This window comes from Acipenser ruthenus, chromosome 3, assembly GCF_902713425.1.
Source record: "Acipenser ruthenus chromosome 3, fAciRut3.2 maternal haplotype, whole genome shotgun sequence".
Classification (NCBI taxonomy): Eukaryota; Metazoa; Chordata; class Actinopteri; order Acipenseriformes; family Acipenseridae; genus Acipenser; species Acipenser ruthenus.
The window spans coordinates 77,021,187-77,047,488 of NC_081191.1; the positions used below are offsets into that span (position 1 = coordinate 77,021,187).

A 26,302-nucleotide genomic window follows, 5' to 3' on the forward strand; every position below is an offset into this window, starting at 1 on the left:
ATATACAATCATACCATTTTGCTGTTTAGGCTACTGGTTAGTTGTGTGAAGGTTAATCTAATCTAATACGATTGTTACTCTTTTCCGTATACAGTGTCTACAGAATACTATATAAGGCAGCTTCTTTTAGGACTACAGTACTTCATTACAAGCTAATTGAATCAATATGCTGTTGACAGTTTTTGTGCAGTGGCAAATACTGACGCATACTGGTGTTTTCCTCAATTTCACTGTATTATATTAAGTTCCCTCTCCTAGTCAAAATAAATGTCTGTTGATGTTTTACTGTCCTGTGACAATTTGTTTAAATTAACAAACATGTATCAATGTCCTGTTCTCGTTTAAGAGCAGGAGATTATAGGACTGTTTTTTCCCCCTTTTTCTTGTCTTTATTATAGCCCCTTCTAATCAGTGGAGCTACTGTAATCTTATGGAGCTTTAAAATGCTGAGGGATCCGGTTCTTGGGGCACTTTCACATCTAGTTCACTGCCAGTGATTCGAATCGTGGTTCAATTGCAAACTAACACATTTTTTTTTTCAAGTTTGTTTCACACCAGAAAATGAAGCGAACTTGAGTTTCTTTTAAAGTGCATTCAAATTTACTTGTTTGGTTCACTTGCAGCTTCATCCAGACTAGAGTTCTGTTGGTTTCACATTGCACTTTTTTTTCCAAACGCACTCTGCTCTCTTGCTGATTTAAGAGAGCGGAAGTTCTCTGGAAAAACTTGCCATTATGCCCAACATGGAGAATAATTTACTTGATGTGGTTGTGCTGTTACTGGTTTTATTTGGTGCTTACCATGTCAAATCTTTGCCGAAGAAACATAACATGCCGAAAGAGCGTTAAGTATTTGTTGGAAAAACACCGTTCTTCTGGAGGAAATGCCAGTGACAATCATGATTCTGAAAATGTACATTGTACGTTCAACCAACAGCAATTTAGCTGTTATTGATAACAGCTTGTTGCAAATGTTGTATGTTGACAGTGTGGGGAGATACAGGAGGTGGTTCACTAAAATCAGGTAGAGCAGTGCAAATGCAAGTGACTAATGCCTGTACAGACTGTACCGCTTTATCTTGATACAATGTTTTCTCTGCAAATGTACACGATTATAATAAAGCCAGACTTGTTATATAATAAATGTGCTATATCGTTATTCAAAAATGTCATACTTTTCTTTGCTTGTGACAGTTTTACTATGCTTAATTAGAAAACAATTGAGTGCGACCAGCCAATCAGCTTCCAAATCTAGCAGGCTTCTATTTTGCATAGGTGCCCGCTGGAATGTTGAAGTGCTTAACTGTGAATTAAATTTTAAATCAATCTGCGCATAAATACCGGCTTTTAGCCTTAACATTCTAATCTACAACTAATCTGATAACATAAAAAGCTACTTAAACATACTTTCTGACGCTGGTCTAGAGACGAGGGAAATCATGTCTGTGACAGGACACCGTAATTAAGGCTCAATTCAAAGCACTGGACAGCAAATAAACATGAAAGACACGATTGGTCCACAATTCTGTCATCAGCTGGAACCAAACAAACCCTCCCTCAAAACCAGTGAGTCAAACTGCCAACTCTGTTTCAGTTCTTTCCACACCAGCCAATCCACTCCCTGCCGACTTGAATGATGCCCCGCCTCCAACAACAAGTTTCGATTCAGACTCAATACTACACGGACTATTCAACAATTGTACATGTTCAGATAAATTATGATAAGAAAAGAGTAAGACCCCAATAAATAAATGTTAACCAAATAATAATAATTTAAATAATAATAACGTTTTCTCTACGTGTCGTTTTTCAATTCTAATTATGTTGGACTATTTTCTTCAGTGGAAGGTTACCCGGCGAAATATCAGAAGTTCAAGGTAAATGTAGGTTTTAAAGTTGTTGTTTTGTTTTTTTTTATAAAAGAGAAAATAAAGAAATTGTTTTCTAATAGCGATAGATCCCTCTCTACGTTTACTTTCGTTAGCACCCTCGCTTACGGCTCGGGACGCATAACTCCAGTCAGTCATCTACCACACGGTAGAGCCCGCATCGATGGGCTCTATCGCTTAAAGAACACGCTTACTGCAATAGTAATTAAATCTCAAACACTATTAGAATAATTTTATTGAATAGCCCCGCATTGTGTCAGTTAGTAAATCAGCCCCATAGTATTTTTGAGTTTGTGATGTGCTGTTCTGTACATGTGATATTTTATGGTGTTCTTGTCTGTATGTGTGTGTTTTTTGACAAGCCGTGCGTTGCGTATGTGCGACAACGGGAGACCCCTTCCTTGGTGCTTGCTGAAGTTCGTCACTTACGCGATTTGCTTTGCTGTTTTGGAGTGGTTCGTTTCCATGTTTTTGTTTCACATTGCAAAAAGTTGAAACGGAGCAAAGTGCGATTTCGTGGTTCTTTCCGGTTTCACATATCACTGCAAGAGAACCGAACCGCACTTCAATCTGCATCAAAGGGTCAAACGAACTAAATGTGAAAGTGCCCTTAAACTGCTCAAAGCAAAATCCTGTAACAGGACTTTTGGGCATCACAGTGAGCACTACTGGGGTGAAAATTATTTGAAATTGTTTCTGTTGATTTCCATTTGCAGCAGAACGATATCCATGTGATCTGGACTAGGGCATTGACAGTTGAAACATGTACTGAGAATTCGCTCCGGCCCAGTTACTCTGGCATAAGACACGCTTGAGCTTTTCATATATGTGTGCAGTATCATGTATACCATATTCCTTCAAATTTAAGACGCCCTCAAATTTACGACGCAGTCCAAATTTACCACCTTCGTTTTGAGGAAAAAATAAAACGTAAAATATGCATTCACAAAGACGCAACCTCAATTGCGCTTTTGTGTCATACAAAACTGACACGAAACCGTGTTATTGTAGATTAACCACAGAGCTTGTTTATTGTGCTGCACACTGTATAATACTTAAGATGGCGTCTCTGTTGTACACACACCACCACTCACTTACAGCATCACAACAGCAAGCACGGCACAACACTCCACGGCAACATGTAACCCAGCAACCACCTCAGCATTTCCGATCTGTCCAAGCTGGTACTGTGTGTTAGAAATGCTGAAATTGTAAACGTTTCTCTTTGAATTCCTCCGGAAGCTTTGTTTGTTTTTTTCTCAGCAGTAAGTCACGCTTGTGTATTCGGGCAAATGCCTTTGTTGTCTTTTCTTGGCAGTCAGTCACGTTGCTGTTTGTGTACTCGGGTAGTCGTGTCTTTTGTAGGCTCTTTTTTAATACACGCATCATTATACTGAACTCGAATTTAAGACGCAGGCTATTTTTGAGAAGCAAAAAATGGTAACCAAGCTGGTTACAGTCACATTTTACTACTAAAAATAATACTACTAATAACAATAACAATATGAACGTATTCTTGTCAAGTGACTCCAGAGACTGGTTGTTGTGTTTTTTTTTTTTTTTGGTTGTCTGGGCATTTAATAAAAAAATCCCAAACAGCAAGGGGTGGAGACATTTCTTTCAATACAGCTTACGCTATACAGTGCTTTGATGTCGAGATGGCGAATGAAGAAATTAAAGGTTTGTCTCTGGATTACACGAGATGGAGATGGGAGGGGCGGACGGTGCTCAGTTTTCGAAATCAATTATTAGTGTTGGCGTATATTTTGTATGTTTCATCGTCTCTGTTCCGCTCTGAATCGTTTAAATGACTAAAATAATTTACAAATCATCTCTAGTCTGTCTGTCCTGTCTCCGTTCCGCTCTGAAAGGCTAGGGGTCGCTGGCAGTCAACTCAGTGGTCCCTTAATAGGCTAGTGTAGTTTCACTCTCAGTCGTTTCATCCTGCTCTGACAGATCTCGTTGGCTGAAGCAGTGCTAGAATGCTGTCATTCGTTGAAATGACTGTCAGTCGTCAAGACTGTGTGCACTTTCATTTGCCAGCTACAGCGCCTGTTATTCAAAGCGCCTACTTTGAAATTAGCGTGTTAAGGTGTAGGTTAGGTTTTGCTATTATACGGTTACAGTTACGAGTTTGACTTGAAAATGGGGCGGAAGAGGAAAATACTTAACGAGCATTGTGCACAAACCCTGATTGACGAGAAGTCTCCGCGGCAGGACGAAGCGGGCCCGTCTGCCTTGCCTCCAGTGACTGTGTGCTGAAGTAGGAGAGGGGCAGAGCTCAAAATAATATGTGGAAGTTAGTTCTGTTCAACTATCTAATGTTTTGTTCTGTGCATATTATTTTTACTTGTAAATGTATGCTATAAAAGGCTTTACAAGGTATAGCTTTGATATGACCAAATGTTATTTCAATTAGAATGTTGAATATGATAATGGGGTTTCCCTAAATGATATGTTTCTCAATGGCATAAAAAGTCTGGGTTCTTTATTTAATCCTAAAGGTCGATTTCACCCATGCTCTGCTTGAATTGAAAAATAAAGATTGAAAAAAACAGTACATTCTTTCAAAAATAAACGTCGATATTAATCGTCAATTTGGCAAAAAATTAAAAATCGAATAGTAGCAAGCCTAGTTATAACGCTCATTGTGTGTGTTCCGAGACCCGCGTTATAGCGAGGTAGATCTATCTATCTATCAGTGATGATGTCAGACCATGAACACACAGCACTGCAAGTGAAAATAATGAATCAAAGCGCTGTTTATTAAGTACAGAAAAATAAAAGGTTTGAACAAACACTTTGTAAAATAAAACGGCACAGTAGCCAAAACGAACAGACAATAAAGTAGTAGCAATTGTTGTTTGCACTCTCCTTTCTCTCTCACCTGTTATCCACACTCGAACACACAACCCCGAGTGAGTGCTTTGTGCATCTATATATACTGTTGTGCCGGGATTCAATTACTAATTAATTATTCACTTGAATCCCAGCACGTGAACTAATTCTGTGCAACCCCGTGCTCACATATGAAATACTTTAATTGCACGTGAAGTGAAGTGCAATCCCTGTGCCTAAATACAATTATATATTTTAAATAACTTGTGCAACACACACCCATTTATATCCCATGCAGCAATATCTATACACCAACATTTACACACCACATGCAACATATAACACAGAAGTGCACACAGGGGCAGGGCACATTGCCACATATCCCCTTGTGCGCAGCACACATGGCCTCAATGGCCACCTCCCCCCTTAAAATCCTCAGTCTCGCTCGAAGTCCCGGGCCAAGAACAGGGACTTCAAGGGGTTCATGGGCAGCAATGTTGCCAGTAGCCAGGTTGCTACTGGCAATGCTGTCATCATAACAGCTGACAGCTCCCGGGCTGACTCCTTCAGCCGGGGCAGTTCTGGCAGCGGAAAAGCTGCGGGGGCAGGTGGTCCCCCAACCTCCCAATTCTTCATAGCCGGCAGATCACCCCCCCCCCCCCCCCCCCTTGTGAGGCTCCGGCCACAGTACTTCTGGCAGCGCAAGTGCTGCAGTGGGAGCAGGTCTCCTGACCTCCCCCACGATCTCCGGCAGCGAAACTGCTGCATGGGTTGGTGGTCTCCGGACCTCCCCCCCCCCCCCCCCCCCCCCCCCCTTCTTCGTGGCCGGCAGCTCCCATTGATGGGGTTCCGGCCACAGTACTTCCTGCTGCGATGCAGAGCAACAGGCAGCCCCAGGCGAAGCGAGGCAGGCATCCCCGGGCGATGGCAAACTGAGCTGCTGCTCCTCTTGTGGTGGAGGTGGGAGCGGCAAGCAGTCCTCCCGCGTTGGGGAAGGCGGAACCAGCAGGTATTCATCCTCTGCTGGTGGAGGTGGCAGAGGCAGCTCCTGCTGCTGTCCTCCTGGTGGCGAAGGTGGCAGAGGAAGAGGCAGCTCCTGCTGCTCTCATCCTGGTGGCAAAGGTGGTGGAGGCAGAGGCAGCTCCTGCTCTGCGCCTGGTGGTGGAGGCAGGCAGCTCCTGCTGCTCTGCTCCTGGTGGAGATGGTGGAGGCAGAGGCAGCTCCTGCTGCTCTGCTCCTAGTGGCGGAAGCGGTGGAGGTGGGAGCAGCGTGTAGTCTCTCCCTGTTGCAGGGGACTGGTGCGGCTCTCCCTCTCTTGCAAGGGACTGGTCCGACTCTCCCTCACTTACAGGGGACAGGTGCGGTTCTCCCTCTGTCTCGGAAGGGGAAACCAGCAGGCATTCTTCCTCTGCTGGTGGAGATGGCGACAGCAGGCATTCTTCCTCTGCTGGTGGAGATGGCGACAGCAGGCATTTTTCTGCTGGTGGAGATGGGAACAGCTGCCTCTTGGCACTTTGTATTCCTGCGGTCCCCCCGTCTGGGTGCTGGACGCTCGCGGTCCTCCCACTCAGGCGTAGGACGACTGTGATCCTCCTCCTCCTCCTCCTCATAACTGTGGAAGGGACAGGAGGCAAAGTAATGCTTACCCTCGCAGAGGGATCACAACGGCAATGACAGCCGGTCGGGTCCTGGCTTCCTAGCCTTCTGGCGGAACCACTCCTCAGTGTCCCCCCCCCCCCCCCCCCCCATCCCATCTTTCCTGACAATTCCTGAAGAGCCACATGGACAGAGCAGTGCATGGTGGTGTGACAGGTTTTGCCATGGGCGAAACACCACAGCCATGCTTCTTCCTTTCCCCTTTGCTCTGCTGTTGCTGCTTCCGGCTGCGTTTTCCCAGTTTTTTTTATTATTTTTTTTTAAACAGTCCTGTGGTTCTTTTTAAATCACCCGCAGTACCGTTTCTGGCCTGCGTCTTGAAGGCGCTGTTATCCCGCTCTGACACCACGTGTGACAGAGTGGGATGACGTCAGACCAGAAATGAACACACAGCGCTGCGAGTGAAAATAATGAATGAAAGCGCTGTTGGGCTGTTTATTAAGTACGGAAAAATAAAAGGTTTGAACAAACAAACACTTTGTAAAAATAAAACGGCACAGTAGCCAAAACGAACAGACAATAAACAGACAGACAAACGAGTGGACGAACAGACACAAACAAGTACCGTGCTGGTTCTCCAGCACGTAATAGCAACTGTTATTTACTCTCCTTTCTCTCTCACCTGTTCTCCACTCTCTAACACTCTCGAACCCCGAGGTGAGTGCTTTGTGCATCCATATATACTGTTGTGCCGGGATTCAATTACTAATTAATTATTCACTTGAATCCCAGTACGTGACCTAATTACGTGCAACCCTATGCTCACATATTAAATACTTTAAATGCACGTGAAGTGCAATTCCCGTGCCTAAATAAAATTATACATTTTAAATAACTTGCGCTACACACACCCATTTATACCCCTTGCAGCAATATCTATACACAAACATTTACACACCACACGCAACATATAACACAGAAATGCACACAGGGGCGGGGCACATTGTGTGTGTGTGTGTGTATATATACACATCAGTACTGTGCAAAAGTTTTAGGCAGGTGTGAAAAAATGCTGTAAAGTAAGAATGCTTTCAAAAATAGACATGTTAATAGTTTATATTTATCAATTAACAAAATGCAAAGTGAGTGAACAGAAGAAAAATCTACATCAAATCAATATTTCATGTGACCACCCTTTAATTCTGACCAAATCCCCAATTCCATTTGCAGAAATGCAGCCCCAAACTTGCAAGGAACCTCCACCATGCTTCACTGTTGCCTGCAGACACTCATTCGTGTACCGCTCTCCAGCCCTTCGGCGAACAAACTGCCTTCTGCTACAGCCAAATATTTCACATTTTGACTCATCAGTCCAGAGCACCTGCTGCCATTTTTCTGCACCCCAGTTCCTGTGTTTTCGTGCATAGTTGAGTCGCTTGGCCTTGTTTCCACGTCGGAGGTATGGCTTTTTGGCCTCAAGTCTTCCATGAAGGCCACTTCTGACCAGACTTCTCCGGACAGTAGATGGGTGTACCAGGGTCCCACTGTTTTCTGCCAATTCTGAGCTGATGGCACTGCTGGACATCTTCCGATTGCGAAGGGAAGTAAGCATGATGTGTCTTTCATCTGCTGCAGTAAGTTTCCTTGGCCGACCACTGCGTCTACGGTCCTCAACGTTGCCCGTTTCTTTGTGCTTCTTCAAAAGAGCTTGGACAGCACATCTGGAAACCCCTGTCTGCCTTGAAATTTCTGCCTGGGAGAGACCTTGCTGATGCAGTATAACTACCTTGTGTCTTGTTGCTCTGCTCAGTCTTGCCATGGTGTATGACTTTTGACAGTAAACTGTCTTCAGCAACCTCACCTTGTTAGCTGAGTTTGGCTGTTCCTCACCCAGTTTTATTCCTCCTACACAGCTGTTTCTGTTTCAGTTAATGGTTGTGTTTCAACCTACATATTGAATTGATGATCATTAGCATCTGTTTGGTATAATTGTTTAATCATACACCTGACTGTATGCCTACAAAATCCCTGACTGTGCAAGTGTACCTAGAAGAATTGATGCTGTTTTGAAGGCAAAGGGTGATCACACCAAATATGGATTTGATTTAGATTTTTCTTCTGTTCACTCACTTTGCATTTAGTTAATTGATAAATATAATCTATTAACATGTCTATTTTTGAAAGCATTCTTACTTTACAGCATTTTTTCACACCTGCCTACAACTTTTGCACAGTACTGTATATATGTATACCCTACCGGTCAAAAGTTTTAGAACACCTCCATTTTTCCAGTTTTTATTGAAATTTACACAGTTTAATGTCTCAATGTACTCTGAAATTAAAGCATAGAACAAATAAACAATTGGAGATATAAAAAAGAAATCATGGAATCGTTTTTTTAACAAAATTTAATCTAAATTTTTGACTCATCAAAGTAGCCACCTTTTGCAGATATAACAGCCGAACACACTCGTGGCATTCTTTCTACAATGGAAATCAAATATTGTTCGGAAAGTTCTTCCCAACACTGTTGCAGAAGTTCCCACAAATGTGTTGCACTTGTAGGTTACTTTGCTTTCACCCTTCTGTCCAGTTCATCCCAAACCAGCTCGATGGGGTTTAAGTCTGGAGACTGTGCTGGCCATTCCATGATTTGAAGCCTACCGTCTTGTGCTTTTCTTCTAAGGTAGTTGTGACATAGCCTGGAGGTATGTTTTGGGTCATTATCTTGCTGTAGGATGAACCCCTGACCAACTAGGCGTATACCAGAGGGTATTGCATGGCGCTGCAAAATGCTGTGGTAGCAGTTTTGGTTCAGGGTGCCACTCGCTCTGTGCAAGTCGTCGACTCTGAATCCAGCACAAGAGCCCCAGACCATCACGCTTCCTCCTCCATGTTTGACAGTTGGTGTCGCACACCGAAGAACCATCCTTTCGCCTACTCGACGGCGTACAAAAACCCTGCGTGATGAACCGAAGATTTCAAATTTTGATTCATCGGTCCATAAGACCTTCTTCCAGTCTTCAGTAGTCCACTGGCGGTGCTTCATGGCCCAGGCAAGCCTCTTTTTCTTATTTTGCCATCTTAGCAATGGCTTTCTTACTGCCACTCGACCTGTCAAACCTGCAGCTCGAAGTCTTCTCTTCACAGTTGAAACTGAGACTTGCTTACTTCAACCAGTGTTAAGCTGTGCTTGAAGCTGTTGTCCTGTGAGCCGCCTATCACGCAAGCTGTTGACTCTCAGAAACTTGTCTTCTGATTCTGTTGTGGCTTTGGGTCTGCCAGACCTCTTCCTGTCAGAGTTTCCTCCAGTTTCCAAGTGCCTTTTGATGGTGTAGGAAACTGTACTCACTGACACCTTGGCTTTCTTTGCAATTTCTCTAAAGGAAAGACCTACACTTTTAAGGTTTATAATGGTCTGTCTGTCTTCCTTTGTTAATTGCCTTTTTCTCGCCATTATGAGAGCAATATACTACTTCCTGCAGTACAATACTGTCCAAATAATGCTTAAGAGGGTGTAGTAACACAGTCTGTTCCAACACTGCTTTTATACAGACAGAGGGTTTGTAAGTAATCAACAAAAGTTGGGACACCTGTAGGAATTGTTAGCATCAACTTTCAAGGCTTAGTTTACTTCCATTGCTGCAGAACAGCTGTAAGTTGTTAACCCATTGCTTGTTCCCTGAAAAAGGCCTTTTTGTATAACTCTGAAATGTACATTATTTTTCAGTTTTTGGTAACCTAAACTTTTATTTTTTTAACCTCTGGCAGTTTAACGCTTACCTTTGTACCATTTCAGGTTATTCACTGGACTTGAACTGCTTAAATTTCAATAAAAACTGGAAAAATGGGGATGTTCTAAAACTTTTGACCAGTAGTGTGTGTGTGTGTGTATGTGTGTGTGTGTATATGTATGTGTGTGTATATATATATATATATATATATATATATATATATATATATATATATATATATATATATATATATATATATATATATATAAATAATATAAAAAATATAGTGCTGGGATGAACACAGGATTTTAATGTTAGGATATTCGCTCAATTTAAATATTCGGTACTTTTCAAAAAGTAATAGATATATTATATTGCTCACAGCGCAGGCAGAAAGCACATACATGTTGACCCTCTCAGCCAAGAATTTGGACAAGTAAAACACATTATCAAAAATCATGGTTTTAATCAAACTCATAAATCTTGTTACATACAGGTAATTGATTTATTAAAATGTTTGGATATACTGCTATTTTATTAATTACTGGCTCGTTCAGTCTTAAAATAACGCTAAATACGTTTGGTTGGAAAATAATATTTTTTTTTTAACTGATTCAAATTTCGCTGCAGATAACTGAATAAATCTTTCTTTTTGGTTAAGTGCCGCAGCTTCGCTCCTTTTTTTTTTCGGGGAGGGGGTTGCAAGCCAACTGAAATGTGATCTCGCAAGTTGTATTTCGTTGTACAGAGTAGTGCCGAAAAAAGTAACTTATGTAAGGCTCTTGTTTCCTTCTCTGTTGTGCGCATTCGTCTTTTTTGTGCATGACAGTTCAGCGTGAGGTAACGGCTGGACGTTTTTAGTTAGTGTTCAGAAATTAGGATTTAAGAGTTATGTTTTTGTGCACGTTGTACTGGTTTTACTCAAGTGATTCCTGTTCAGGTATTTATAAATGGGAATAAGACATGCACTTTCTTGTTTGACTAAAAAATAACTGCATTTCTAAAAATTTCAATTATGCAAAGGTACCCAATTTAAAGGTCTGAAAAACGTCTTTTAGTTTTTGCAATTTTATTTACTAAACTTAGTGTTTTAATATTTTAACTTAGTGCATATTCTATGTGAATTCCATCTTTCACAATATTTATTAAAATGAATAAAGGACAGTTTAGGTTTATTTATAATGTTACAGGTTTAAACGTATGAAATGTTTTTAATTTGACATTTTCCCAAGGAGTGCTAATAGTTGGCTGCAGTGCCTAATGCAGCTGAACAGGTGGGCCTCGGGTAAGAAAGTTTGAACACCTGCCCTAAGGGTTAAGTAAAAAATTCAGTCCATCGTACACTTAAGTTTAGAATTGTCCAAGTTATCTGAATTGACCTGTTCTATTTTATTTACGATGGTTCGCTGGATGGAAGTATATTTGAATACTGCTTTAGAGCCCGAGGGGCAGCTTTTAAACCCCCCTTTTTTTGCAGGGTCTAGATGCAGGGGATCAAATTTCACTCCAGCATTTTGGTGAGTGACTAATCTGATTGGATGCTTTTTGTTCATCTGTAAACTTACAGCTGCCATTTTTATTTTGTTATCCAGAAATGTGTTCTCAGTTGAATCCAAGCATGATGAGCCCCCCAGCCCCCCCCACACCTTTTCAAGGCTGCTGTGCACCAAAATAAGCTGCACTGTAGAGCTAAAAACCACACGCTTGTATTATTTCTTCAGACAAAAAGTCAGGAAGCAAGAATCTGATAAGCTTGGTGTTATTCTATCATGTCATATGTGTGGGTTTCTAAAAAAACAGCAGATTTTCACATGGGTGATTTTTATACAAGGATTACAAAACAGAAACAGAAAATAATCCTCATTACAGTGCAAACTAATGTTTTTTTTTTAAATCCTTTTACCTCGTATTACCACAAGCAGTATTATCACTGGTCCCTATTTTCTTCTGTTGAAAATGTACCAGGATGCAGCAGTTTCTTTGGTATTTTTGAAGTTGTTTGCATATCCTGAATTTAATATAATAAACAAACATGTGAAGAACCAACAGATTCTCACCACAATAAGAGGTGCCAGTAAAGCTAACAGGTAAGCACATGGATTGTAGTCACTGGTTAGTAGTCCTTTTAAAAAGTTGTGCATCTGCTGCTACTGCAAGAATGGATGGTTCAGTTTGAGGAGGAATGATACTGTAGATGACGTGTACAGAACTTGGATATTTTAAGTGTTTTCATAAATAAGCCACCGCCTTAAATTTCAAACTTTGTAGCATAGCACTTATGGAGGCTCTGGGAAACTGGTGAGATTTACTCCTGGTCTTGTTTGCAAATATCCAGACAAGGTTCATGCCACTTTAAACCCCTCTTCATTGCTCACCCGTCACTTTGGGAGATTGCACTAATACATACCTGCTGATGCTTGTTTAATTATTTAGGGGTAAAGCATGACATCGGGGGACAGGTTCACTGTACAAAAGTGTCTATGCCATGTGCCAGAGGTCAGGTGCCGCTTATTTTGAAATGTATCTGAACATGCATGTTAAAATACCAACTCTGCATGAAAGTATTCTCCTGTCGAATGCACATATTGTACAGCCAAGGAATGAAAATAATGACTGCCGTAGACATTTTCAAGGAAGTTATCTGTTGGTGGAAACGAAGACTATATCTATCTATCAGACCGACGTCATCTCGCATTTATAAATATTAACACTTTTTTTTAAAGCGAGATTTTTGTGCCTAACCCTTGAAAGTTGCGTCTTTTTTTTTTTTTTTTTTTTTTTTTTTTAATTCTTGCTTTTCTAACCATTTTAATAGCAGTCTGGAGCTCTGCATTCTAATTTCTCATTTCTCTGTGCTTCAGTGGTACAAACAGATTGATACACGATGGTGTGATTGACAGAGCATTGTGTTTTGAGGAATCATATCATCATAAAGAGCTGTTGGCACGCACCAGTGGCAAGCCTGTCGCATACCAGTAAAGGTACGCGTACCACAGGTTGAAAACCACAGGTCTAGCGGGTCAAGTCGAGTGGCTGTGCTACAACAGATCGTAGAAAATTGAGACGTTCGATTTTAGCAAAAAGGGATTCGAAGAGGAATCGAATCCTGAAAATGGATTCAGGTAATATCACGAGGAGCGGGTAACCAGGATACCCGTGTACCCTGTGTCATCCCATATAGTTGATTTCTTGGTGTGTGATTCACGTGCCTGTGGTAACGGACCTGTAACAGGTTTCGAGCTGGTTTTCAGACAGGTGGCTGTAATGACACCCGCTGATAGGACATGGTGTCATTGACTCAACATTCTGCTGTTTTTACTTGTTTTTAATATTTATTGATTCTGAGAACCATGTGTACTTTTAATTCCTTAACAGGAATTTGGAAATGAAAAAGGATTGTTGGTGGGTAAGACATCTGTCCTACCCAAGTAGCAGACTATATAAACTGCATGTCTTCACAGTTGGTGTTTTTTCATGCACAAAAAAAGTAAATAAATGAGGCAGCCATGCATAAAACAACCCAAGCCCTCTACAAACCCTGTAGCTCCACCACTGTGACCTTTTGCCCTTTTGTATCCTGCGACACTCGGCCTGTCTTTGTGCTCAAGTTTATTCATGATGGATAAGTTGCTCCCAATCACACATGCTGTGCTCGCAAAGAGGAACAGAAACTATATTCAGCTGCAGTCAGAGCTTGGAAGAAGGGGGGGGGGGGGGGGGGGGGGGAATGGAATGCTGCTGGTGTAAGAGCCTATTTGAACAGGGGCCCCTTCATGGGATAGCGTAGACAGGGAGCGATCCCATAACCAGCCAACAGGATAATGCTTATGCAATTGGCTTTTTCTTTCTCTTTTTCGAAACCAGCTTTTAAATGCTAAATGTAGGAAATTGCCAGATCAGTTGTTTAATCGCCAACGACTACAGTTGGTGCATACAAAAGCATGGGTGTTAATGAGAGTAATCCGTTGTGCTTGGTGGTGTTTTTCAGTGTCTCAGCATGCTGCCATTGGGCTCTAGCAGGGATGTGCAATTTTTGAAAAAAACTTCTTGTCCAAGGGACAAAATACTAGAAAAATCTACTTGTCCTTCTTAAAAATCTACTTGCCCCCCCTCCCTGTCTCACAAAACACACCCAAAGTAGAATATAAATTTGGGTTTTATTTAACAGTGAACATAGTCAATCAATTGGTGATTTAACAGGGGCAGATCTAGCCTTGAAGCTTGACTGGTTCACTAAATTCAAGATAAACAAAAGGTTCCTTGTGACCCCACCTCAACAAATGTATAACATTTTAAGGAAATGTTCCTTTCAGTGCTATTTGGAACACATTTGCTAGTAAATTTAAGTAATGTACTAAGAGTACAACTATAATAAGCAATACTTTGGAGTCAGTGGTCCAGATAAGCTGTATACCTGCTGTTTTTTATGCATTAAAAAAATAAATACACATTAAATTTACTCATAGCAATCTTGCTGCACAGCTTGTATGCCTCCCCTAAAACTTCCACTAACAACTACATCTTCCAGAAAACAAGGTCTTCAGTTACTAGGAAACTACACAAGAAAAACCAACCCAACAAACATTATCCAATCTCTGGTTAACCCTGTTGTCTTTGCAGCCAATCGCAGTAAGAATAAGAAATTTTAAGCTACACAGGTTGAAGCATAAACACTCCAGTTCAGCTACAAATCCACCTGGAACCATCGTCTGAGGCAACCGCTAACTTTTATTAATGCAGTTCCTTATTTTATTCATCTGTATGGCGTTATATTGAAGCTTTAACATGTTCACTGAGTTTAAGAATTTAATGTCAAATGTAAGTTATGTTTCTGTGCTTATCTTCATATATATGTTTTTTATTTCTGTGCTTATCTTCAAAGTCATATTGGTTGTGGTCAATAAAGTGAATAATAGCTGTTATCTCTGATTTTTATTTTAATACTAAGTTTTTGTACAGCAGTTAAAAGTAACATTGCAGTTAAAATGAAAGGCTTTTTTTAACGTCTACCCCATTACCATTAAAGACTGTACAATATTTATCGAGATTCCAAGGTAATGTTGCATTTTACTCCCTGAAAATACATTTCTGTCAGTGTTAAAATTAAGGGTAAGTTACTCCCACCCCAAACCTTATCTGGAGTGCTGCTTGGAGTTCTTCAAATATAAAAATAGCTTCTGTCTGTTTTTTCCCCACACTTTCTCTAAGCTGAATTCACCTCCTGATGTACAGGTGTTTCAGTTTGTTGCATCACAGATATTAAATCATTGCCAACTATTACTGCTTGTGACAGTCTGGCTCGCAGTGGTGACGTCACGGACCAGGAAGTAGAAACCAAAACAATGGATGGGCGGTTGAAGCTGAGTGCAACGGCACTCAGCGTATTTATTAATAAACAAAACAAAAAATAAAATATTTAAACAAACAACAAAACAAAAAGGCGTGTTGGCCAAACAAATAAACAGCAACAAGTATATTAAATATAGCAATTGTTTTTGCTCGCTCTCCCGTGTTTTCCCGTACTCTCCTCTGTACACTCCACCCCGAGTGCAGAGAGCTGCAGGTTTATATATTCTGGCCGAGGGATTAACTAGTTGTTAATTATCTTATTACCCCTCGGCCAGAGTCTGCACGCGTTTGGTAAGGATGCATGACTGTCAGCTAGTTAAATAATCAGTAGCTGATCAGCCATGCATCCTTACAGGGTTTTTAAATATATAATAAAAGACGCAGCGCTTTTATCCGCACCGCAAACAAAAATACAAATAATAATACACAGGAGCGGGACACTCCGCCACACTGCTGCTTTGTGGAATTCTGATTTTTCTTGCTGTAATTGCTGAACCCCAGATTTTTAAAGGACTTGTGTATAACCTGTCAAGTTTCTCTGCATTTTTACAGTTTTTCTAACAAATTGCACGCAATATTTACAGTAGGCTCCATCAAATTCTGCAAAGGCAAAATATTTATTCTATTGTATACTAATTTTTTAAACAGCGTACAACACTTTACAGCTATTTTGTCTCCTAACATCTTGTCCTATGGTGGCTATCTGGAACACTGCTGCAGCAGGGTGATCCTGGTTTCATACCCTGATGGGTTTTTACATTTTCTTTTTTCTTTTTTTTATGGGAGGGCAAAATTCTTTCCTTGCACTACTCTCACTGAAAAATAAATACACACTGCCATGAGATTTACAGTATGTGTTTTATTTAAAAATAAAATATTGTAGGGCTCCCGAGTGACGCATCCGGTGAAGGCGCTCTGCGTGGAGTGCAGGATGCGCTCTATAGCCTGGACGTCGCCGGTTCGAGTCCAGGCTATTCCACAGCCGACTGTGGACAGGAGCTCCCAGGGGGCGGCGCACAACATTGCCCGAGCGTCGTCTGGGGGGAGGGAGGGTAAGGTCGGCCAGGGTGTCCTCGGCTCACCGTGCACCAGCGACCCCTGTAGTAGTGAAGCAGTATCACTTACTTGCTAATTTACAAAAAACATAAATATCTTAAGTTTAAAAGATTAGTCTGTACCTTGCCAGAGACACTCTTGGCAGCCATTTCTGGGTTTCTTTTTATTATTATTATTTATTTTCTTAGCAGATGCTCTTATCCAGGGCAACTTACAATTATTACAAGATATCACATTTTTACATAAAATTATATTATTTTTTACACATTATTTTTAAATACAATTACCCATTTATAAAGTTGGGTTTTTACTGGAGCAATCTAGGTAAAGTACCTTGCTCAAGGGTACAGCAGCAGTGTACCCCACCTGGGATTGAACCCACGACCCTGCGGTCAAGAGTCCAGCGCCTTAACCACTACTCCACACTGCTTTTAACCAATAGGTTATTATTATTATTATTATTATTATTATTATTATTATTATTATTATTATTATTATTATTATTATTATTATTATTATTATTATTATTATTATTATTTAGCAGATGCCTTTATCCAAGATGACTTGGAGACTAGGGTGTGTGAACTATGCATCAGCTGCAGAGTCGCTTACAATTACGTCTCACCCGAAAGACGGAGCACAAGGAGGTTAAGTGACTGAGGTGGGATTTGAACTGGGGACGTCCTGGTTACAAGCCCTTTTCTTTAACTACGGGACCACACAGCCTCTATAGTGGTAGGACGTAAACACTTTTAAATGTTTGTGTGTATGTACTAGACTTCCGCAATTCATTTTTTAGAAACTTGACACTCTAGAAATATACCCGGAGTGTTTTTCTAGCAACAGAATGAACATAGGAAAAATAAATTAATAAAACGTATAACGGCAAAACTTGTTGTCTCGGGCGATATGAATTGCACACCCCTGTCTTGGATGTGGTTTAGTCTGCTTTTTAGAGAATGTAATTTCCAGGAGAACATTTGATGGTTGATAGCAATAATATAACTAACCTCCCTCCTTCCCTCTGTACATTATCTCTACCCACCACCACCACCCTCCTCCTTCACCTCATCTCCCTCCATTATTTTAATGGTGGTTTGTCCTTTTAGCTGTGCTGTGTCTTCTCCTAGTCGCTAGCCTAGCAGTACAAAGCATTTATTGTTTGTATGATTGTAGAGAATGCTTGCTTTGTGAACCAGTTCTAAATGGAATAGTGAAAAAAAATTAGCTATCAGCCCCAGTAATATACGCTACTGTTTGAGGTATAAACTGTGACTTTGTTTTCCATCTAAATCTGATGTAGGTGTGGTCCTTGAAAGCAGATATTGAAAAGCACAATCCAACTAGCTTGTCATGTGGTGTTGTCATTTTTATAACTGGTTATTTGTCAACCTTAGACCAATTGAACAAGGTGAAGATAACAGGTGGTTACTGAACAGAAGTACAAAACTTGCTGACGACTAGGCTGAGAGACATGTATAAAAAGATTTAACCTTTTCAGAGGAGTTGTTTTGAGTCTCTTTGACCAGGCCTTGAAAAATTGTATTTGATATAAAACATCTTCTACAGATGGATAATTTGAGGGAGAGAATTCACGGTTTCAATCTAGAAGCAATTTCAGTATGAAAATCAACACTCATTATCAATAAACCGTCGGACAGCCTTCTCACTTTGCAGTTTCCTTCTTGAGTCGGTAGTGAGAGATACACTACACCCTCGCTATAACGCCCTTCATTTATAACGAGCCTTCGGCTGTAACAAACCTGGCCCCTGGACCCCAAATAAAAAAACAAAAAAGATCATATAAGCACACACTGTCAACATCACGGTCTGTACGCACGGGATGCCACCTCTGCAGTGAAGTCAACTCTTGTCTTAATAAAAAACACGCGCTGTGTAACTGCTTCCAAAACGAAAATAATTTTATGTTGCAACAAAGCTGGAAACGATATTGATCGTTTGAAAAAAGGAGTAACGCAGGCCTGTCTGTTGTGAATATAGGTTGTCAAAAAAATTTTTTGGCTTGTTAAGCAACCATGCGGCAAAGCAAAATTGATTAAAGAAAAAAAAGAAAACACCTGAGGATCTGATTTAACTTTTCATGTCGGGTTGATTTGGAATAAAAGATCAGTTTGGGATTCTTGCATGTTGGATTAAGATTTGTTTAGTACTGTAGCAATGGTCTACTCCATTTGAGCTCTAACATGCCAGGATAAACTGACATACGATGGATACCAATGGGTCGAAGTTAAGACGATGGTGTTATATTTATTTACATGACTGTTCTGTTTTGCAGTTTAGACAGTGCTTTAAACTCTTCCTCATTCATTCTTAAGTAAAGTTTTGATGTTTTACAACATATGTTGTAAAAAGGTCACCGCATTTAGCTTCATGTGATGACGTAGTTGAACACTACCACATTAATTAATTGTAATAGTATTGCATGAACACTATACAGGTCAGACCTGATTTGCTTAATGCTCCATAACTGCCCATAAATACCAGATTTAAAATGAATTCATGCAGTATGCTCATCAAGCATGATTGATAAAGCCAGTCCTTTTCACTTATGATACAGTACTGTGTTTTAAAACAGTTGAGCATTCAAAAAGGTCTTGCTTTTTGTTTTACAGTCTTTCAATTTAATTGAATGCTTTCTCATTGTAGAGCACTCCCCATTGATAGAATTTGGCTTTTTGTATATAATTGGTGTATTCTCAAATTTCCACGGATTATCAGTTAGGAGACTATAAAAGGTATTGAAAGACGGCACGGCACAGATGATGCATTTAGTATTCAGATTACACGGGGAATCAAACTGGTGCATCTCCAGTGGATTCACAGCTGTCCCTCACGGAAGCAAATGAAAATGCACTGCTGATGGTGCTGAGGTTTTTGTAGGCAAATAATGGACCCATAACCATAACTGAAGACCTATATCCTATATCCTATTTATATATTTAATCAAAGGGGTAAAAACCTGTAGAATAAGGTAATGCAGTAATAAACAACTTTAGAGCAATGATTATTTGTTTTTTCTTTTGCTGTTTTGAACCTGTTTTGTTTTCAGTCATTAAAACAGATCAGGATATAGGCCTATTGTTTAGTAAATCTGTATGCAGCATTTCAGAAGCACGGTTCATTTTAAAAAATGCATAATTTGGATAAAAAAAAAAATAGAAGTAGATTGAGTATTTATCTGTGGAGGTTATTCATAGAATGTTCCCCATGCTTTGATACCCAGTGCAAGTTATCTGAATAAGACATTTGTTATGCCTGTAGCAAAGTTATGCATGTGTCTTTAAATGGTGACTTGACTGCTTGTATCCATGACAAACTACAAAAAAGAAAGTCTCTACCTCATAGTTGTAAAGTTGCTATGTCAAATTACTAATTGCAAAACAAAAATTATGAACGTGTGTTGTGTGTTTTTTTTTTTTTTTTTAAATGCATAAACCGTTCTGCTGTCACCAAGTTTCAGGAAACAAATGATGAGCAATTGTGTAAAACGTAAAGCTGCTGTGCTCCCATCAGCCATTGGATCACACTGTAATGGCCCTGACTCCACCGCTGTAGAGCTGCAGTAGTAAATGGTTTTCCTGTTTTGCTTTGTGTGGCTCATAATGTATTAAAGGAGTAGTGTTCCAGGGACTGCAGCTGGAGTAGGCTTGCACTTAGTCACACAAGGAGCCTGCTACGTCACTCAGTAATCAGTTTACCTCTGGGTGGGGGATGAACCCAGTGACTGAACTTCCTCATCAAAACTGAGAAAATCTGGAATGGATCTCAAGTGCAATGGACATGGAGCCACATATGTCATTTTAAAAAGAAATTAGGCAAACGGTCAGCTGAAAACCTAGAAGTGTAGCAGAATCAGTAGGCTAAATACTATGTGCTACATACATAAGTAATATTGTTTTAAAAAATCTAAATGTAAAACAAAAAATGATGTATTTAAATGGCAATTGGATCTGACTTACTGGTTTTAGGAAGTGGTATGACTACTTAAACTCCTACAGGACTTCCTGCTTGTTAGCGCTGTGATCTGACGAGTGTAGGTACCATGGCACACTCTGTATCATACGCCTGTAATTGAAAGTGCGGCCAATCAGATTCTTTCCTCATAGCTGCGGTGTAGTGGGTTTAAAAGAAATGGCAAAGTGGGGGAGGTGTATTCTCCTTGCACTTTGTTGTATAAGAAGTTGAAATGCAAGTGAAGTAAGGACGACACATTCCTGCGTCCCCGTTGGGAGTGTAGAGCAGTGCTGCTTCCTGTTGGACACTCAATCCTCTGGTCCACTTAGTTTAGTCCTGTTTCATAGACCTAGATACTGCTGCTTGCTCATCTGATTATGCTGCTCAAGGGATGATGAGGTTAAGGACACACTGGTAACTAGAGCATTTTCAGGGCTTTAGTTCAGCAGATGGGCTGCCTGCCTGTATTCGTACATCTGCCTGCCTGGTGTGGCAGCTGCTGCTGCTGCCGTACTTTGGGTTCTTTTGTTCTTTTCCATCCATGAATGAATTGCCAGGGATTGTAAAGAATGAATTAATTTGGGGTTGGTGCCTGCATGTGTTGTGAGTAACCTATTGTTTAAAAGCTGAGTGGATGGGGGTTGGGTGAAAGGGGGAGGAAAAAACAGTTGAACTAACTTTTACTGCAAAACAAGTGTAGTTTCAAGGCATTTTGCGTATTTAAATTGCTGGCTAATATACATATCCTTAGAATAAAGGTCTTGCAGTAGATTGGGTGTGGGTCACATTTGTTCATTGCTCCAATTCTCTGCAGTTTCATTTATTCTTTTTTTCTTTGTTTTTCTCCATTTCTCTCCCCAGGTCCCGTAAGCTGACTTTTGCCTGACGCTGCATTGTCTGACAGAATTAAGGAAATATGGAGTGACATGCGGGAGATTAGTTAAAAGATTAAAAGCTTTGAGGACATACGCCTCAGTGGAGGAAGCACAGACTAGCTCTTTTGTAGCAGCAGCACCGCAGGGGGAAGCTGCGGGCTGAGAAGGAAGGAAGGAAGGAAGGATGGCTGACCCTGGGATGATGAGCTTATTTGGGGACGATGGGAATCTGTTCAGTGAGGGGTTGGAGGGCCTTGGTGAGTGCGGCTTTCCAGAAAGCCAGGTCAACCCACTGGGACCTCAGTTGCCCATTGACCAGGGCTACGGGTCTCTGCCGTCGTCCCTCCACCACCCGCCACAGCCACCACCTGGCCAAGGCCAGCCCAAACTGAGCCACTTTGACCACTTCAGTCAGTATGAGCAGCAGAAAATGCACTTGATGGAGCAGCAAGGAGGTCGGATGCTGTCAAACGCACCTGGGAACGGGATGTCCTCTCCTCATTCGCAGTATCACAACCCTCCCCCACCAGTCTCTCATGGAGGTGGGGGTCAGATGGGTGTCTACCCTGGCCTTCAGGGAGAGAGACATGGCCAGCCCTTTGTAGACAGTGGTTCTCTCTGGGGACCTAGGGCCGTTCAAGTTCCTGAGCAGGTCAGAGCCCCTTTTCAGCAGCAACCGCCTCAGCAGTCGGCCCCTTCTGGCCATGTTCAACAGATGGGTGCTTACATGGCCCGTGGGGATTACTCCATGCAGCCACACAGCCAGACACCCACTCCTCCCAGGATCAACCCATTCTCTCAGGGCCCACAGCAGGAGGCAGGCAGAGGACCTCAGGCCAATCACTTCTTGAGCCACATGTCCCCGCAGCAAAACCCGAACCTCGTCGGCCCGCCTATGCGCCACCCAGTACAACAGCAGCAACCGCAGCAGTTCCACCACCGCCCAACTCAGGGCAACCTCCACCCAGAATCTGTGGCCCATAGCCCTCGCTTCTCCCCCAGCCCCTCACAACCACAGCAGCAACAGCAAGTTGTAACGGCAGGGAGACCCCAGCAAAGCTTGAGCTTCAATTCGCGGAACCAGGCGGTCCCGTCCCCCACTGTAAACAACTCAGGGCAGTATTCTCCTTACTCTCCGTATAGCAACCTCAATCAGGGATTAGTGAACAATACAGGGATGAGTCCCAACATTGGCCTTACCAGTAACAACACCCCCATGACCCAGGGACGCTACCCCAATACTGCCGTCGGTTTTCCATCAAGCACCTCCCAGGGGCTCATGCACCAACAGTCAATTCAAGTCAACCAAATCAATTCCCAGCCTATGCACCCCACCCAGCAGCAGCAGCCGCAGCCAGCTCCACAGCAGCAGCCTCAGGGATCCTATGGTTCTCCCCCTCACATGTCCCCCATGAAGGCATTGTGCAACCCTGCTGGAACGCCTCCCCCGCAACAGGTCAGACCGGGGAGTGCAGGCATGGTGATGGAGGTTGGGGGTTACCCCAACATGCCTCACCAGCCTCCGGGAGCAATAGGGCTGGCCCAGAGGAACATTGGCCCCAGAGGCCTGCAGCAGCCACCTCCCTCACAGCCCTATATGGGCTTGTCGCCCAGCCAAAGAGACATGGCTGGGGGTCTGCGACCCGCTGGAGGGATTGGGGGGAACCATGCTGAGCCGCCAGGGATCCAAGAACTGCGTCTGCTTGCTGGACCCCCCCAGCAGCCACATCATCCAGGACAACCGTTGCTGCCACCACTGCCTTTTCAGAAGCAGCAGCTGCCAACATGCCCACCCATGCAGCAGCAACCGCACCTGATCATGCATCACCAGAACTCTCCTCCCCCGCAGTCTCACCACCAGCCGTGGGCACAGCAACACAAGTCACCACCTACGCCTCAGAAAGTGCCTGTTCAACAGGTGAGTAGCTTGTAAAAGGGTAGGGTTTTTTTTATTTAGTTTTATTTAATTTATTTTTTAGCTAAAACTTCAGGGTCATTCTATTGTATAGTGCAGGGTTCTCCAACCCTGGTCCTGGAGATCCCCAATCCTGCAGGTTTTCTAGGTGTCTTTACATCATCAATGGCTAAAGAACATCTGTTAATCATGACTAATTAAGCCAATAATTGATGCAATTAAGTAACAGATTGGTTGAAACAAAAACCAGAAGACCCTGTTGCTCTCCAGGACCAGGATTGGAGACCCCTGGTATAGTGTGTGTGTGTGACATCGATCCACAACAGTGTACTGTTGAACCAATTAAAATATTGTACTAAAGGCTTGATGAAGTCTTAGGAACTGCTTAGAGTGATTTTAACCCAAGTGCAATACTTGCATGGGGAGTTGGTGCATACTGTAGCGACTATAGGTGGTCTCACCAGGTTCCTTGACAATGTAGCAGCTGTGCATTTTAAGTAGGCAGAAATAGCTGCTTAAAGCACACATTTAAATTCTCAAACTCTACTTGAAGCAGTATGTATTTTATACAGTTTACTTGTATTTAAAGATTATTTTCTATAAGTATTATGTTGCGAATCAGAAGTACTGTTTAATGCTCAGAGTATGATGGTAGTGATTTCTTTTTTGGGGGCATACTCCATTGTGTGTAGTTCTCATTTTCTATTGTACATTTTAAGTAAGTTTATTGAAGTTGTGTAGCTAATGTATGTGTTTTGAAGACCTTACCCAGTTTAGTTTAGTATGGGGATTCCAAAACTTTTCTAACTTCAATGTAGCTTTAGTTTTGCAAGTGTCCTATTTTTACATAAGTTTAATTGCGACTTGTTTGAATATTTTGCTATCTTTCTTGAAAGTAAACAACAAATTCCCAATCCTGCTTTCCCTTGCTGAAGGGGAACTCTCTTTTCTCCAGCTCAGTGGGGATTGACTTTGCAGCCCCCAAGCATGTCGAATTTATCTTGCGCTCGTTCACTCTTGCTGTCGCCATCTTTTTCCCCTCTAGGTAGTTGCCCAGCCCCCTGAGGACTCATTTTAAAGTCAATGGTGTAAAAAGTGATGTGTCTGTTGGTAAGGAGGCTTAGGGAGGGGATAGAAAAACGGGTTTTCAATCACCATGCATGTTCAGTGATGCTGTTAGCTTGTCTTCCATGCTGCTGTTTATTTCCACTTAACTTGTGTATAAGGTAGGGATGGGCACGTGTAAATGTTTGTTTATTCAAGTAATAGATTAGGAAATTACCAGTTGTATACTCCATCTTGTATTGCAACAAATATAATTGGTCTGAACAGACCCATTAACCATGCTAAGCATGTCGCTGCAGCACAACGTATTACTATAAGTATTAAATAAATCATTATTCCTTTCTATGGCCCTAAATTACTCATGCTCCTGACCAAAAATAATGTGTTGTGCAGGGGGATACCAATACTGGTGGTAACAGAGGAGGTTGGAATGCACCCTTGCATGTATTAAAACAAATTGAATTTACTACAAGAGACAACAAGTTATTTTACAAAATCATATAATGTGGTATTTTGAAATGATCGATGCATACATTGACTGTTAACACTGTTGGACAGGATAAATACAATAAAAGAAAACAGGTTTTATAGTTAACTTGTTACGATGATGATTTTTAGTTCATCACATGCAATGATTTAACGTCTACTCTGTACTACGTTATATGTAAGGCTTCATGTAGCAGAATGTATACCAGCAATGGGAGGTATGTACCGGATTTAATATAGGATTCTCAATGTAAACATTTTATTTATATTTTGTAGTTACCTTTTAATTGCTGTTAGCAAATTTATTCTTAAATTGGGTTTAATGCATATTGTACCTGTATTATACTTCCTGTTAATAGAGCTACTTATTAAAGCAATGTCATAGTACTTAATTTTCTTTTTTTTTTTTACATATTTGAATTTTAGTATTATGTAAGCATATTTTTTTGCCAGTGGTACGTTGATATAAAGTACTGTGTAATAGCTTAGTAAATTGTGTGTGTACGATCATTAAAATGGCCATCCCTAGTACAAGGGTCATTCCCATTGCACTACTGCACTACTATACAAGCATACTGCAATGTAGATTTCTTATTTAAATCTGGCACAGCTGTTGAATCAATCTTCCAAGATGGGACCCACCACAATAAACCCCTTATCCAATGGCAATGCTACCCACTACTAGGCCATTTTGGTTGGTCTGCACATGTAAACGCTGTATTGTGTATTCAGACAAGCGGTGTGCTGTTCTTGGTGTTTATGCACACTGCGTTCTACCATTCTCGCCAGGCCCAGCCTTCATAGACCACCCTGTGATTATTTTGGCTTGATTTAAAAATAAATAAATAAATAAAATAAACATAGGCCTATATGGGAGAAACACCAGACAATTCCATAATTGTCACATCTGAAGCAGCTGTGTCTGGTTTTCTGTTTTTTTTTTTTTTAACCCATGTCAGAAGCCAGAGTTTCCAACTGCACAAAACGTATGCTGCTCTCATACCAAAGATGGTTGCTAATTAAGCTACACAAACATTTACTTCCTGCAGAGTCAGTAATTTTTCAGATAATGCTTTCTTGTAATGTGTGTTTTTAGATGTGTTTGAGTTTCCATGTAGGACATTTTGCCTTTTTGAAGCAAGTTTTAAATTGGGAAAACCAATTCAAATCCTGAGCTTACTTGTGTACAGTTTTCACCAGGATTTGAAAGAATATGGGCGGTTGGGGAAGGGTTCTAATACTCCCATATGTCTCATATGGTATGCTTTTACAACATTTTCTTTTTGACCAGTTAAAATAGATGCATAAGAAACAAAGTTTCAAAACAATTTCCACCTGACCAGAGTATTTGAAAATTGAGAAAGGACATTGGTGGGGAGTTTTTTTTTTGTTTGTTTGTTTGTTTTTTGTACATGTGTTTGTAGGTGGATTTTATAATTTGATCCAAGAAGCTGTTCACATCCCCCCCAAAAAAACATGGTTCTGTCGTTGTACAAATGAATTCTCCTCACAATGGGTGTTAAAT

General features: G+C 41.3%; 1 protein-coding gene across 3 annotated transcripts in view; it reads left to right on the plus strand.

Moving 5' to 3' along the window:
- Positions 1-26,302, plus strand: part of LOC117394400 (chromodomain-helicase-DNA-binding protein 7-like) — a 76,751-nt gene that overhangs the window by 4,599 nt on the left and 45,850 nt on the right. For 2 of the 3 annotated variants that reach the window (XM_033992634.3, XM_033992637.3), the window contains exon 2: positions 21,298-23,229. In XM_033992634.3, the coding sequence (XP_033848525.3) occupies positions 21,496-23,229 (1,734 nt within the window). In that variant the 5' untranslated portion in view covers positions 21,298-21,495. Of the gene's footprint in view, positions 1-11,533; positions 11,574-21,297; positions 23,230-26,302 lie in introns of all 3 variants that reach the window. The other variant, XM_059017115.1, reaches the window with a different exon arrangement.